The sequence below is a fragment of the Streptopelia decaocto genome (assembly GCF_964273445.1).
Source record: "Streptopelia decaocto genome assembly, chromosome: 1".
Classification (NCBI taxonomy): domain Eukaryota; kingdom Metazoa; phylum Chordata; class Aves; order Columbiformes; family Columbidae; genus Streptopelia; species Streptopelia decaocto.
In genome coordinates, this window is record NC_138663.1 from 189785685 (window position 1) to 189800086 (window position 14402).

The 14402-nt window shown below is 40.5% G+C and overlaps 2 protein-coding genes across 3 annotated transcripts in view; one reads left to right on the forward strand and one right to left on the reverse strand.

Annotated features, from left to right (window-relative positions):
* POMP (proteasome maturation protein) overlaps nucleotides 1-14402 on the reverse strand; it is a 138661-nt gene that overhangs the window by 114338 nt on the left and 9921 nt on the right. The gene's annotated exons all lie outside the window — the stretch shown is intronic.
* The window catches only part of FLT1 (fms related receptor tyrosine kinase 1), a 118135-nt gene that overhangs the window by 69061 nt on the left and 34672 nt on the right, over nucleotides 1-14402 (forward strand). Inside the window, exons 13-15 of one of the 2 annotated variants that reach the window (XM_082043209.1) lie at nucleotides 5223-5513; nucleotides 10587-10733; nucleotides 12834-12965. In XM_082043209.1, the coding sequence (XP_081899335.1) occupies nucleotides 5223-5513; nucleotides 10587-10733; nucleotides 12834-12965 (570 nt within the window). The remainder of the gene's footprint in view (nucleotides 1-5222; nucleotides 5514-10586; nucleotides 10734-12833; nucleotides 12966-14402) is intronic. The other variant, XM_082043210.1, reaches the window with a different exon arrangement.

Consider the following 14402-nt stretch of genomic DNA (forward strand, 5'->3'; position numbering starts at 1 on the left):
ATCTGGCTTTGTTGTCAGTCTCTTGCTTATCCTTCTGATGAGTGATTTTATTGAAACTCACTCTGTTACTATACTGAGAGATTTCAAGACACGCCCTCACTAGATATGTTTTTTTTTAAAAAAAAAAAGAAAGAAAACTTATTTGAAAAATGTCCCCTCTCCTGATTTTGTGGACCAAAATTCATATTTTTAAAATATTCTGACTAGCTGTAGTAACACACTTCCACATTTAGAAAGTGCCAATAAATATAGGAAACTGGTAACAAGTGTGAAAAGGAGATATTGAAGTATAAACAGAACAGTGACACATAGGCAGGTTCTTTGTTAAAATACAGAAGCAAGAACATCTTCATGTTCTGTTAATGGATGTGACAAGAACATTTGCCACTTTGAAGATGACTGCTGTCCCCACTCTCAGTTCACAGTTTTGCTTTTGTCCCTATCTTTACGTCGTGTCTGCTTGGACAGAAAGCTAAACAATGATGCACAGTTCTCCATTAATTATCCTGCCAGTGGAGCTGTATTCTTATCTTTATGTGGGGACTTCACATGTAACTTGAGTAGTCACTGAGAGTCACTCACTGAGGCTGTTAGTCTTCTAATGTGCAAGATACTGCATTTGGCCTTCTCTAGCTCTTACTCCTCAGTCTTCAAAATGTCACGTGGAAGACCCTGAAACAAAATGAAGCTGAAGCTTGTTGTGCCCTATTCACTGTACCCAAATCTCCCTTTCAAAGTTTTGATTGTGGCTTTGGATATTTTAGGGCTGTGACATGAAGGAGTTAGTTTCTCTACTTAGATCTCTCAGTCTTAGATCTTGACCAGGGATAGACAGAAATCCTCCCCCTTGATACTGAAGCTTGCATGAGAACATGCAGAATATTCTGACTTTCCTTTGAAGACTCTTGTATTGGCTGATGTTCAGAAAGAGGAGTGACTGTTTTATTATTGCTTGGAAATTCTTAATGTCTTGACTGGAGGCAAACTTTCTATATAGGGTGGTGACATTAAAATGCATTTGTCCTTTGAGTTCCTGGAGCTGACCACTTCAATTGTGTGACATGGAAAGTCCTGATCATCCACTGACGCTCACTGGCACTGACTGGAGGCAGTTTGTTTAAACAATGCTGCTGGTTTGCCCTTAAAAAATCAAGTTAGGCTCATTCTTCTGGCTTGCGCACATAGTGCATCAGTTGGGCTCACGCGGTGTAATCATAGTTCTCCTCCATCAGGCTGAAACCAAACTGCTGTGTCTGGGTAACAGCCTGTGTTCTGTGTCAACTAAACAAATGCATCCAGCATTTGCTGAAAAACACATTGAGGGAATAAAAAATGTGAGCCCTAATTGCTGATGGATGTGAACAGGACACTGCAAAGTATTTCCTTCTGAGGAGTCCAAAGCCAATGCTTCAGGTCTCAGTTGACAGCTTGGGGCTAGTTTATCTTGTGTTGTTGGTTCTGCTGGCACCATGTGAAGCTGTCCTGAACTACACAAAAGGAAGTGTAAGAGAAGTGTCTAAGCAGGAGAAGGTGATCCCTTGTAGAAAGAAAAGCTGCTGCCCTCTGTAAAAGGGACAAGCCAGAAAGGACTCTGAAGAGCAGATAAAGATAAAGCCTGTCCTGAACAGAAAGAATCCCTTTCCTTGGAGGCAATCTCCTTCAGGCCTTGTCCTGGGGATTAGAGAACACATGTGCTGCAGTGAAGCAGCTGTGGTGGTGTGAGGAGTCTTCTACAGGGAGAAAATGCTGGGAAGGCAGAGCTTGTCCCAGCAACCCTAGGTTAGCAGCAGCATGTTCCACACCTTCAGGGAGAGGTAGATCTGGGGTAATAAGTGCAAGAAGGTACAGCAGAGTGTAAATCGCATTATTTCTGGCCTTGAAGTGCAATTCGCTTGCGTTTCTGGGAGGTTCGGCAGGAGTATAGTTTTATACCCTCAGCCTGAGGGTGTAGGACATGAAATCTATGGGCTTTGCTGCAGCTTTCCTTTCCTTTACTATGGACATTTTTGGGGTGTTGTCACACTCACTTATTTCTCAAAGCAAGTCTTTGTTCAGGGCACGAAAGTAGCTGTGAGTCTCATATGAAAACAATGTGGAAAGATGGTTTCTGAATGCTCTCCTTGCTGATATGGGAACAGTCTCTGTAAAAACATCTTTATGCCAAATTTAACTGTGGTACTCCCCTGCCCTCCAGCCTGCCCCTTTCCCTACATTTTGGGCTGTTTTGCTGGCACACAGCAGGCCCATGGGTGTGTTTGCAATTACAGAGGGTGAAACAGGAACAGCTCTGCCTTATCTCCCTGGTTTCCCAGTGTCACTAAACGCATTTTATTTTGAGATTCCTGATGGTGCTTGGCAAAGATAAACAAAATCTTCCATCAGGAAACCTGGGAGCTATTTCCACAGGAAGCTTCAAATCACTAAAGTAAATAAAACCCTTTTACATTATTCCCAGCCCCATTATTTAGCTAGCCTGAGTCTGTAACAATTGATGAGAGGTGTCATATATTAGGGGGCTCGTGGCCTTTAAACAAATGATTCTCTTGGAATCCTGTGCATTTTGCTTTTGGCCCTAGACTGATTCAGAAAATAGTCTTTCTTCACAGAAAATACATCTAGGAAAAGCTCCAGACCTGACAACATGGAAGTAGTTGCAACTATATTATTCTGTTGACAAGTTATCCTTTTACATTAAAAATAGCTTATTTGCCTCAGTCCCAGGGGATCTTTAGTTTCATCTTAAGAGTTTTGCTTGGCTCTTCCCAGCTTTCATGGAGTACTGACATCTGCAAAAGTAAAAAAAAAAAAAAATTATCAGTATTTCAGACCCAAACCCTGGCTTTCCCAACACACATCATAATAATTAGAGATGCAGAGCAAGACACAGCAATTTCTTTGATCCAAATACTCATCTACGGTGAAAAGTTTGGTCCCTTGATTGGTTTTAAGTGTGTCTGCATTCCACACTTTTTACCAAAATCAAGCATAGGATTCACTTCATCTAACTAAAACCTTATAGTTAGGTACTAAGCCTAAGATGATCATGTAGGATCATTTCATAATTAAGTGTGAGGGATCAGGATCTCTGGAATTTGACTCATCTTAAGGCAATGGGTTGCATTGCCCTCTGGAGGTGCCTGTGTCACTCTGTTAACTGTAAACTATTGTCCATACACAAAACAACTATATTCAAGTAGATGTCTACATTTTGATGACTTAGGCTAAGTATTCTCTACCCTCTGTATGGAAAGGTTTCATCTTAGTAGCACTCCCAGTTGACATGCTCCTGAGACCAGAATCTCGCACCATGTGTCCTTGTATTTTAAAAAGGATGTTGCTGATAGTTACTCATAGATGAGTTTACTGAATTTAAAGTTTTTCTTATAGTTTTGTTTGCTGGAGAGCGGAAAAAAGGGGAACTCAGTGAAATGTAAGAGGAACAAATAAATACACAGGCTTTAATATCCATTCTAATAAGTTAGTGTCCCTGCCTCCATTAGGCTGATGGTTGGACTACACACCTGAAGTACAGCTGGTGACAGGCACACACTTTGCTCTGTCTTCAAGGGCACAATGAGTTCAACCAACAGAAATCAGGCCTCTCCCTGGAAGGCATCTACAGTCAGAGGAAATTTCAATCCAGGACTTGCAGAAGCTCATTTACTCTGTGTTTAACACTCAGGGCTAAGTGTGGAAAAGAGGATATTAAGGGGAGCAAGTTATGCCAGACTTTCAACAGGCAGAACTTGGTCTGAAAGGCAGAGGTGAGCAGGTCATGTTCATGGTCCCTCTGGGAGGGACTCAGTTTGCATTGTGGGGATTTAAAGAGAAGCTTTCTGATGGATTGGTCAATCAGTGAAAGAGGCTACTGAAAGAAGGTGTGGAATATTATTGACTTAATTTGTCCCTGCTGCTGTGATATTAAACCCAAAATAACATTCATAAGCATGGAACTGAATGGAAGTTAGCATTGAGCTGTTCATGCTCTAAGAGACAAGAAAAAAAGGCATAATTGTCCCTTATGAAAGATGAAACCATTCTTATGATTTTCAGTCAAGTTCACAGCCAAGTGCTGTAGCAATTAGCAGTGAAAGAACAATTGAAAATGGCCAAAGTCGATGTCACTTGACCAAGAAGAAGGAAATGACTTTATCAGAATATTGGCTACAAATAAACGAAGAGCAGTTGCATTCTAGGAGTAAAACTTGGAAGTGCTTTCTCTCAGGAACTTTCACTGAGGTCAGTGGTGTAACTGCCTGGCTGGAGGGATGAGCCCCAGGCAGCAGTGGCTGGGAGGCAGCCAGCGCTGCCGCAGGTCTGCCATGCTCCCCAGGTGAGGGAAGCTGCAATAACAGCACCAAACACTTCTCCAAGTATGACTTTTTACATTGTCAGCTAAATTATTCCTGCCTGAACTAACTATGAAAAATCCTTGTGAAAACTTCAGTTTTATTTACCCTTAGTAAATGGTTGCTGCGATGATCCTTGATTTCTCTCAAGTGGAAATATTATTCTTCTATGTGTAATGCCAAGTAGTCTGAATAGAGGTATCTTCATCACCCTAGCACTGCCTGCATAGAGCTGGACACCCAGGCCAGTGGGTACTGTTTCTACTTTCCTCTTGGGTGGCTGACACACTTCAAATTCATGGAGGGTAAATATCTCTGTTCCAAGGGAAATATCAGGCATGTCATCACAGATTCAGTAATTTCTCAGAATGTGAAGCATTTTCAAGAAATAGACATGATTTGTCTGGAAACTCGGGAATACCAAGGAAATAATATAACCAAACATGATGAGCTGCAGTATTTTTCTACTGTCCTCTTCAGATTCATTTTCTCTCATGCAGTTCACAAGCTGGAGCTGAGATCAGAATTTTCCTCCATTTTCATAGTCCCACTGTGTTGTCTTTAAATAATTCTGTTTTTGGTACCTTGCCCCAGCCTGTCTTAACTTGGCATAACATTTATGCAAACTCATTACTTCCAAGAGTGACTTCAGTTTACACCAGCTGATGTCTGAGCCCAAGTGTCTCCTAGCTCCAAGACAAATTATAAGAATAGCTGGAGCCTAGCATATGAAAGGAAAGATTAGAGACTTCAGCAGGAAGGCAATGACATTGATTAGTTCAAAGGCTTCCTGATAAAGGGGAGAATATATGCTGTGTTAATTTTGGCTCATTCGTTTCATATAAAGTAAAAAGTGTTCTTGATTTTTGACAGATGTACCGAGTGGATTCCATATTAGTTTGGAAAAGATGCCCATTGAAGGAGAGAATTTGATAATGTCCTGTTCGGCCAACAAGTTCCTGTACAAAGACATTGCTTGGATTTTACCAAGGACAGTCAACAATCAAACAAAAGCAAAAAGGTCTCTCAAGAAGGAATACTCCATCACTCTCACTCTGACCGTCAGGAACGTTTCCCTGGCACACTCGGGTACCTATGCCTGCCGAGCAAGGAACATATACACGGGGAAAGAAGTGCTTCAAAAGAAAGACGTTACAATCAGAGGTGAGCACTGCAACAAAAAGGCTGTTTACTCTCGGATCCTCAAATATAAAAGCACAAGGAATGATTGTACAACACAGAGCAATGTAAAACATTAAAGGACTCGTTAAACAGTAACAGGTGTCTCATATCATCTTGATTTTTTTATTACTGTTGCTACCTTTCAGGCCCTGAGGTGGTGCATATTCCCCCATGGGTTGGACATAGGAGGAATAGCAAACAAAATCGTAACGCAGGAGCTTCCAGTTGAGTTCAGACGAGTGTTTTCTGCTTTGACAAGGCACGTGGAAGCTGGGGTTTGGAAGATCCCCCATGCTACGTTTTGCATGTTGTTATGTTTTCGCTTGCTGTCTCCTACCGAGCGATAAGGAAAACTTTGGATCAATCTTTTCTTCCACTTTGATATCGGCCTCGTCAAAACTGTCAAAGCTGAATAAACTGATTAACTTTAGAAACTGCTGTTTTCAGTCAACAATGGACTTTTAATAAGTTAACTTTAATGTGCAGAATGAGCACTATTCAGTTTGAGATTGACTGGACTATATATTTTTTATTTTAATCTGATCTCGATGGACTTTTATAAATATTACCTGCTGAGCAAGTTCTAATGCTTATTTATTTGAAATTATTTTCTACACTAAAGTACATTAATCTTAAAAAGTATCCTCTAAAGGAAGTATGCAGGGAAGAGATAAAAATGTTGATATAATGCACAGACCTATCATATCATTTATAATAATGATGATTTTAAAACTGGTAGACGTGAACCATGTTTCTCCAAATAAATCCAGGTAGACTTCCAGTTACTGTGTTGGTCAATTTTTAAAGGTGGTTCTGCACTAATGTAAAAAGCTACTGATGATGAAAGTGTGAGTATTGCTCCTGGCCTGAAAATACAGGAATTTGTAATGTTGTAATTATTTTATTGTGAGAAATATTACACTAACATGACTGACAAGTTGCAGCCAGCACAGTGAGTTGTTTAATATGTTTTCAAAAATACAAATTCAAAATTGAAGCCATTAAAAATATTCATTGCTTTTGGTATGCAAATGACAATTGGATTTATTATGGGGATTAAGAACCAGCCAAACTGCTGAAGGAGAAAAAAGGGCAAGCTAAAACTTCCTCATGAACATTTCCCCTTTTTTTCCTTTGTCATGATTTTGGTATGAGATGTTTCTGTGTATTATAAATTCTGTACAAGGAAGAAGTTGCTATTTTTAATAGATCTGATAACTTTATTTTTTTACAATACATAGCTTTTATTATTTTTGGTTACATTTATGATCGATCATTTATATAGCATTTACATAAGCCATAACAAAACAGACCGTAGTGACCAAAATAGCTACAGCAAAGGAACAAAGTGGCTGTGCTTTTAAAATAGAGGGTGACAACATGACAGTTTCTTGTGCTTGGGAACTCACCAGACTATTTCCTCCTTTAGGTATCAAGGCTGTGTCCCACGGCTAAACTTGTCTTTCACGTGGGAATTTCTTTTGTCAAGTGTGAAAGGGTAGACAATAGCATTTCCCCATAATGCCAGTTGCATGGGGCCTAAAATGCTTAGAAAACAATTGATAACCTGGAAGTTGTCAGAATAAAGAAAAGAATAATAATTTATATCTTGAAATGTCACCTATAGCCTGCTTATATACAGTAGATCTTTTGTTCATTATTAGTGTGATGGCTTCCAGAAACAATGTGTTCTTGCAAAGGGACTTGGGGCTCTTTTTTTTTTTTTCCTAAAATATGCCTAAAAAGCAAGCAAAATCATTGGTGGTTGCTTAAAAATGGGGCAAGTGCACTTTTCAGCATTTGCAAGTCTTCAAAAGAATTAAAATGCATAATCCCCTTTTTTACAAGGCTGTTTCGTGAGAAGACATTTGATGGCAAGGTGGGCGGTGATGACAGGCCATTATGAATTTTCCATGGCCTTGGGAGCCGGAGCGTGATGACTTGTAGCAGCCAGTTGCCAGGCAATATGAGTTTGGGTCAAAAAAAAAGAGGTTTGGCAATTAGACTGTTCCTCTATGAAATTGTGAACTGTGATAATGTGTATTACTGTTGTGTGGATGTCCTACCAACCTGGTCTCAACTAGAGCTCGGAGAGCCATGCTGTGCGAGGATGTCGTAAAATCCTGATGCGGCTGCCTGTGTTGGAAGACACAGAGAAACCTCACTGGAAGTATTTGAGGAAAGGAGTTCTTGGTGGCCAGATAAAAACTACTGATGTCACTTTTCATGTCCTCAGATGACTCGAGAATCTCATCGGTTTGGGGAGTTTCTCTGCCTTCTGTTGTGTAATATACTATGTAGGGAGAAAGATGTGAATTATATTTCTTTTGGGTTTTTTAAGTATTAAAATTAAAGCTTGTATTTATATTTTTGTACTGATTAATAAAAATAAGTGAACAGACAACATAATCATAACAAAAGGCAAGAATGGATGGAATGCAAAAGTCAAACCAAAATGAACAAATTGTAATATTTTCCCTCATTTGCCATTGTTTGCATTTGGAAATGGAAATTTTCCCTCCTTACTGCCCTGAGTCAGCGGAGTGCTCTGACACCGATGTCCCATTCTTCCCCTTGTGACCCTCCTGTTGCTCCCCTGGGCCAAACTCTCCCTACAATGAAGTTCCTCAGGGGCACTGAGAGCAGAGTTTGGCCCAGCAAGGCAGCATTTTGGGGCAGGCATAAGGGCTGGGGATGAGCCTGGGGGGCTGCTCTGGGAGCTGAGCAGTCTGGCAGCTAGGGCAGACCCTCAGCTTCTAGGTGAGCAGAATGGGGCACGGGAAACTGTCCCCTTGGCTTCACTGTGAAAGTGAATGGCAGAAAATGAGCGGTTTGCAAAAGAGAACAGTCCTCAGGTTGACCAAGTCCTTGAAAAGTCAGCTGATTGCAGCAGAGAAATTATTGAAAGTGTGTGAATGGTGACATAAGTTTTAAGTAAAAAAGTTTTCCTTAATATGAAAACCCACCTTTAGTGTATGGTTATAAAAAAATTAAAATTAATCACAAATAACTCACAGAATGTGTGATTTGCCTTTGTTGTGTCATCTTGTCTGCCTTCATTTTGGATGTCTGGGCTGGGGTGTCAATCAGGGACCACTGATAAATGTGAACTGTTGAGCTCTTCTCAGTGTGTGTATCTGGATCACACACATCAGACGATGCCTGTTCATAGACAGTGTTTTGAAAAATGAGAACTGTGCAAAAATCAAACCAAGGTATCAATAAGAAGGCAGTAGTCTTCTTGGTCATGTCATTGTGTAGGTATTTGATGAAGAATTTACTTTACAGCCTCTCTCATGAATGTTACTGTTTGGGAAGAGAGAACGAATAGCCTATTGCACTGTAAACAAAAAATAGCATTGCCTGTAGAAATTACAGACTTGCAGCTCAGAAAAGCCCAAACTGGTCATTGCAGGGTCATGACTATACTGGAATTAATTTCAAAGGGCAAACAGCAACGATAACCTACTTTGAAAATGCTTTTAGTACTATGGGGTTTATACACACCGCTTAAGTTGGTGGTACATAGGTGCATCATTTATCTGAAGAGTTTTTATTTACAGCTGGTAACAGAATGATTGTGAAGATGGAAAAGTCTGATAGCCAGTTTTTCTGAAAAGATAGAGTATAATCTTGCAAACACAGAATGTCAGACATATAGCTGACATAATACTTGAACTTGGTGTATTCATATTTATTGCAGTCTAAAAGAAAGTAGTTGCAAAGAGTTTGTTTCTGCTTTGTTTTGTTTAATTTAATTTCATTTTGTATTTTGTATTGTGTGTCTTACTATGTTAGTAATTGCTGATCTTGGCGGTGTCCTGGAAGGGAATGTTTGCAAATAATCAGTTCTTAGAAGGCTGGGGAATTCAAGGAAATCTGCAGAGCATCTGCATCTGTGAGATTTCTCAGGAGCTCCCTGGATTCTTCATCATTGCTTTTAAGGGACCAAAATAACGAAAAAGACGATGTGAGGGTCGCAAATGTGACAGAAAGATGTTGCCATCCAGTGTGCATAAACATTGCAAATAAGTTGATCTTATGTAGAACAGCCTGCTGCTCTGTATGAAATGGGGGAAGGTGTGGCAAAAGGTTGAAATTAGAAAGATTTGCTGTTTTGCTTCTTCTTTCAGGCATGACTTTAACATGATGTTTATTGAGTGTTGTCGAAATGCCCTTCTGCTTGGCTGGGAGGCCCTTGAGCATAAGCAGAACAGATGAGATACGCTTTCAATAGTCATTATCACTGACTGTCATGGAAATGTTTTATTACATTGCATTTGTATGAATTTCAGTAGATAAAACAGGAGCAATGTTGCTATGCTGTGTGGCCTGCTAGCGCTCTGCTTCAGCTCCTGCCATCAGGGTTTCCAGCAGCTGTGGGCTGCTGGAGGACACGGGCGTGTTTCTTACCAATGCAGTTTTGGCAGGCGGGCTGTGGTGTGTCTTGGCCAGACCTTGTCGTGTTCAGCCAAATACGTGAAATGCAAAAGTAGAAGAGTTTATTAAGACTTTGGAACATGTAACACAATGCATTTGTGCTTATGGTTCCTGGGTTTAAGTGATGTGAGTTTACTGAATATGATCTGTAAGCGTAAAGTAAGTAAATGATAAAAGTCACTTTTGTGAGTATCATGGCGTACAGAGCTGCATGGTGCTCTCAGTGATGCAAAGACACTCACTCTGTCCTGCTCATTGTTAAAAACTGTGGTGTCATGGTTTGTTTCTCCTGATGGTGAAAACCTCAAAGCTTTCACAGAAACTCATTGCTTTCACTAAATAAATGTGGTTTGTAAAGGAACTGAAGAAATCTTTTAAATAAAATCATCATTGGGTCTTCATCAGTCATCATAACCTGCTATCTCTGAGTAACAGGAGTACTCTGTACATACCAAACTCTCTTAAGCAAACGGGAACAGTAAATAAAATCTGTGAACAATTAACTTGGTAGTACAGCCATAGCGATCTCTAACATCAGTAACATACTGGTAGGGATGATAATTAAACCCCCACAGTTACAAGAATGTAAAATGGAGGTGTCATTTTGTCTTGTAGCTCAAGAGGCACCAGCCCTGCTTCGGCACCTTATGGATCAGACAGTGAACACCAGTAACTCTGCCATGTTGGAGTGCCAGGTTCGTGGCATCCCAGAGCCCCAGATATCCTGGTTTAAAAACCATGAGGAAATACAGCAAGAATCAGGTGAGAGCTCTGTGTACTCACTTACCTTTTAGAGGTTTTTTGCTTGCCCATCTGTCTTAGGTAGCCATTTGCAGGATCACTGGCATCCGTACTGAGATGTTAGGAAGTAATATTGCCTGGGTGTTACAGACAGGCAGGCAGCCACACAGGTGTTCCATATTATTCTGTCAGTGGGGAAAAATATACCTCTCAATTTACATCTTAGAAGAGTCATCTCCAGAAAAAAAAAAAAAAAAAAAAATCGTTCTCTCCATTTACAATAGAGGGAGCCTAAGGATCAGGTGTCTTGGCCAGCATACAGCTAGGCAGGAGAAAACCAAGCTTGTGTGATGTGTGTAGGAGTACCAGGAGGAGTCTGTGGTCAGGCATGCAAAGTCTGGTCCAGGTTCACAGCCTAGCCACCAGACTAATTCCCTACCTGGGGTCTCCAAAACCAAAATGCATCTGCCAATGGCTTGGGGAATCCAGGTCTCATGCAGCAGAAAGGAACAGCTTCCCAGGTGGCATGCTGCAGCTACAAGAAAACTCTGGGAGATATTTACTGCTATGTCCAGAATGTGCCTTCAGATATTAGCTAATGCTACATGTCCAGCTTTGATGGCACCGTAGTCACGGAAGTGTTCCTTGGAGATTTCAGGTGATGATGAATGATGGGGGAAAGGCAAAACCTTTCTCATGGGAGTTCATCCACATTTGGATCAGAAGCACACAATGAGCTAGTGTTACAGGCTCAGCAAAAAATGTTCAAAGTGATTTGGTCTATATGAACTTGAACCCTAAATGTGTTCTTCAATAGCACTGTTTTAGAAGGTTTGTGTTTAAGGTTCTGTCCTGTGTTATTGGAAATTACTATAGTGTGAATAAAAGCAACTGGGAAAAACACTGAGAATTTCTCCAAATGAGTTATAAGCCTGTGCAGACCTGCAGCATGGGCACTAAATTTAATCTAGAGCCAGATTCCATGAAGCTTTACAGTGACCACATGGTTGAAATGTGCGTTACTAACACTGTCTTCTAACATGAATGTTATGTGTTTAACTTGAGTGTAGTGCAACAATGAAGTTTAGGAGCCAGGATGATGTCTCTAGAGGGTAGGTCAGAGCACTTTAGTTACCATGTTTCCCCGAAAATAAGACAGGGTCTTATATTAATTTTTGCTCCAAAACTTATTACTTTTTTACATGTGTAGCTGCCTGGACAACATTTAAATAGACTTTTTTAATGAACTGTAACTAGAGCTCATTTTTGGAGTAGGGCTTATATTTTGAGCATCCTCAAAAATCCTGAAAAATCATGCTAGGGCTTATTTTCAGGGTAGGTCTTATTTTTGGGGAAACAAGGTAGGTTCCTGAAATACGTTTTGGTAAGACAGTAGTTCTGACAGAACCAAACACACAAGTGTGCACTTGAGTGCACATTTCATGACTATGTGGTTCCCTAAAGGCAGTCCTGAGACCAAATCTGCTCCCTGCCTCTTCCTTACTTGCTGCAGTATTGTCCAGACTGGCTTCTGTGTTTACCTAGCTGGAATAAACAAGATGTTGAAGACTTCAGGTAACTCCTGCATTTTAGGGTGCACCTCATGGGACCTCTCTGCATGAGCTGGGGTCCTTCTGCGAAGGGGCCCATCATCCCATGCCACACGGACAAGCAAAGATTTGGAGCGAGTCTGCTGCCCATAAGTCCAGTGTGGACACATACAGCTGGGTCTTGGAAGTGCTCTAAGCTTGAGCTGCTTCTGGTGCAGACCTGATCCAGTAAGTAATCAGACCACCCATTTTCCAAAAGTTGGAGACATGCTGAAGAACTCACTTGGATGCAAGTCTAGGCACAGTCCTAATCAATATACATGACAACAAGTGCTCCCAAGAGTATTCCCTTAGGCTGAGCTTTTTCACTCACAAAAGTGCTTTGTAAACACTGATTTCCAAAAGATTCCCAAAACATCCAAGTATATTTGGCTTTCCTGCAGATAACATTGTGCTGTGCAGTCTGCGGCTCATTTCTTCTGAGGAGAACTCGAAGCAGATATTATTACACAAGGGCCTGTTTTTGTTTATATCCTGGCTCCCTCTCATTGCAAAATATTTCATTTCACAGGAATAATTTTAGGGCCCGGAAGCCGAATGCTGTTTATTGAAAGAGTAAAAGAGGAGGATGAAGGACTTTATCAGTGCATAGCCACCAACTTAAAAGGGTCCGTGGAGAGTGCAGCATATGTCACAGTACAAGGTAAAGCATGACATTAAATGGGAAGAGCAACCTTGCTAGGGTGATATTCCTACTCAGGCTGGAAGGGCAAGGGTATGACCTGGGACTCATGTGATCATCTCTGAAGGCAGCAATTTGAAGGAAGTCATAGCAAGGGAAGCGTACCAGGTTGGAAAGGAAGCCCATCAGGAAATGCTAACTCAGGGCATGTTTACACTGAACTAGAAAGAAGAATTGCTTCAACCCAACAAAGATCAGGTCAGGGTAGAAGACAAATGTAAATTTAGTATCATCAAAACAAACAAAAAACAGAGTAAAGAACACTCTCATACCCACTCCTTTTCCCATTTCAGGTTAATTCCATTGAAATTAGAGGCTTGGGATATTTTCATTTGTTTATTTTCAATGTAAAGCGAACAGCCCAGTCAGACTAGAAGATTTTAGCCTAGCAGTAGCTACACATGCATTTTCAAAGGTACTTGTAACAAGTAGGTATGATCTAGTTATTTCTGTAGCCATTATTGAGCTATTTTGCTATTCATTTAAATGTCCAGCTTTGTTCTGCCTTCTGCCAAGTTTGTCTCAGGCCTGTGGCAGTGACTTCTATCAAGGAATTTTACATTGCATAAAAATAAAGTTAGTTCAGTGATTTTTCAGTTTAATTTAATACCCATTTGGTTCATATATTATGAGACAAGAGAAGCAGGTTGACATTCTCCATATAAGTCAGTGCCATGCATAAATTGAATTTAACATAACCTGTCTTGTGGATCTCATGTGTTAAGTAAATAGTCCTAAATGCATTTAGTTTCTCTTTACAGAAAACAACTTGGTTACCACCAGTTCTCTCGGGCAGGCATTATGTCTTTGTGGATGTTCTCATAAAATTACTAAATGCACGTGAACACTACTGAGTATTTGGATACTACCCTACAGCAGAAGACAATCACAGCTAGTAAATCAATATTAATTTTCTGCCATGAGTGTGTTAGCAGTCTCAGTTAATAGTGATTGCTGATGAAACAATGATGCTTTTGCTTTAAAAGGTGAGGGACAAGTATAGGTACATGTGGGCTGGCCTAATTTATATAATCAATGAGTAAAAACCTATCTTCTGATGAATAATGCTAAGGGTTGTATGGCTTCTATAATAGCTAAAAGAGCAACTTGTGCCCAAGTGCTTGCTGTCCAATGTGTACTACTAATTGATAGTCCTGGAAAATGTAATTAATTATTGTATTGATTTTTAAAGTTGTAGCTTGGCTATTTATTACAACCACAAGCAGTCTGTCAGATGGCTTCTAGGAAGCCATATCTCCTAGTACATGATCCAGAGGAGAGAAAAGAGAGCCACCAGGGTGGCTTCTTCTCTGATTACATGTCCTGAAGGGCCACTGGCAATGTTCTCGTATGACTCCTATGGGAGCACTAAAATATGCAGGAGATGAAGACTACCAT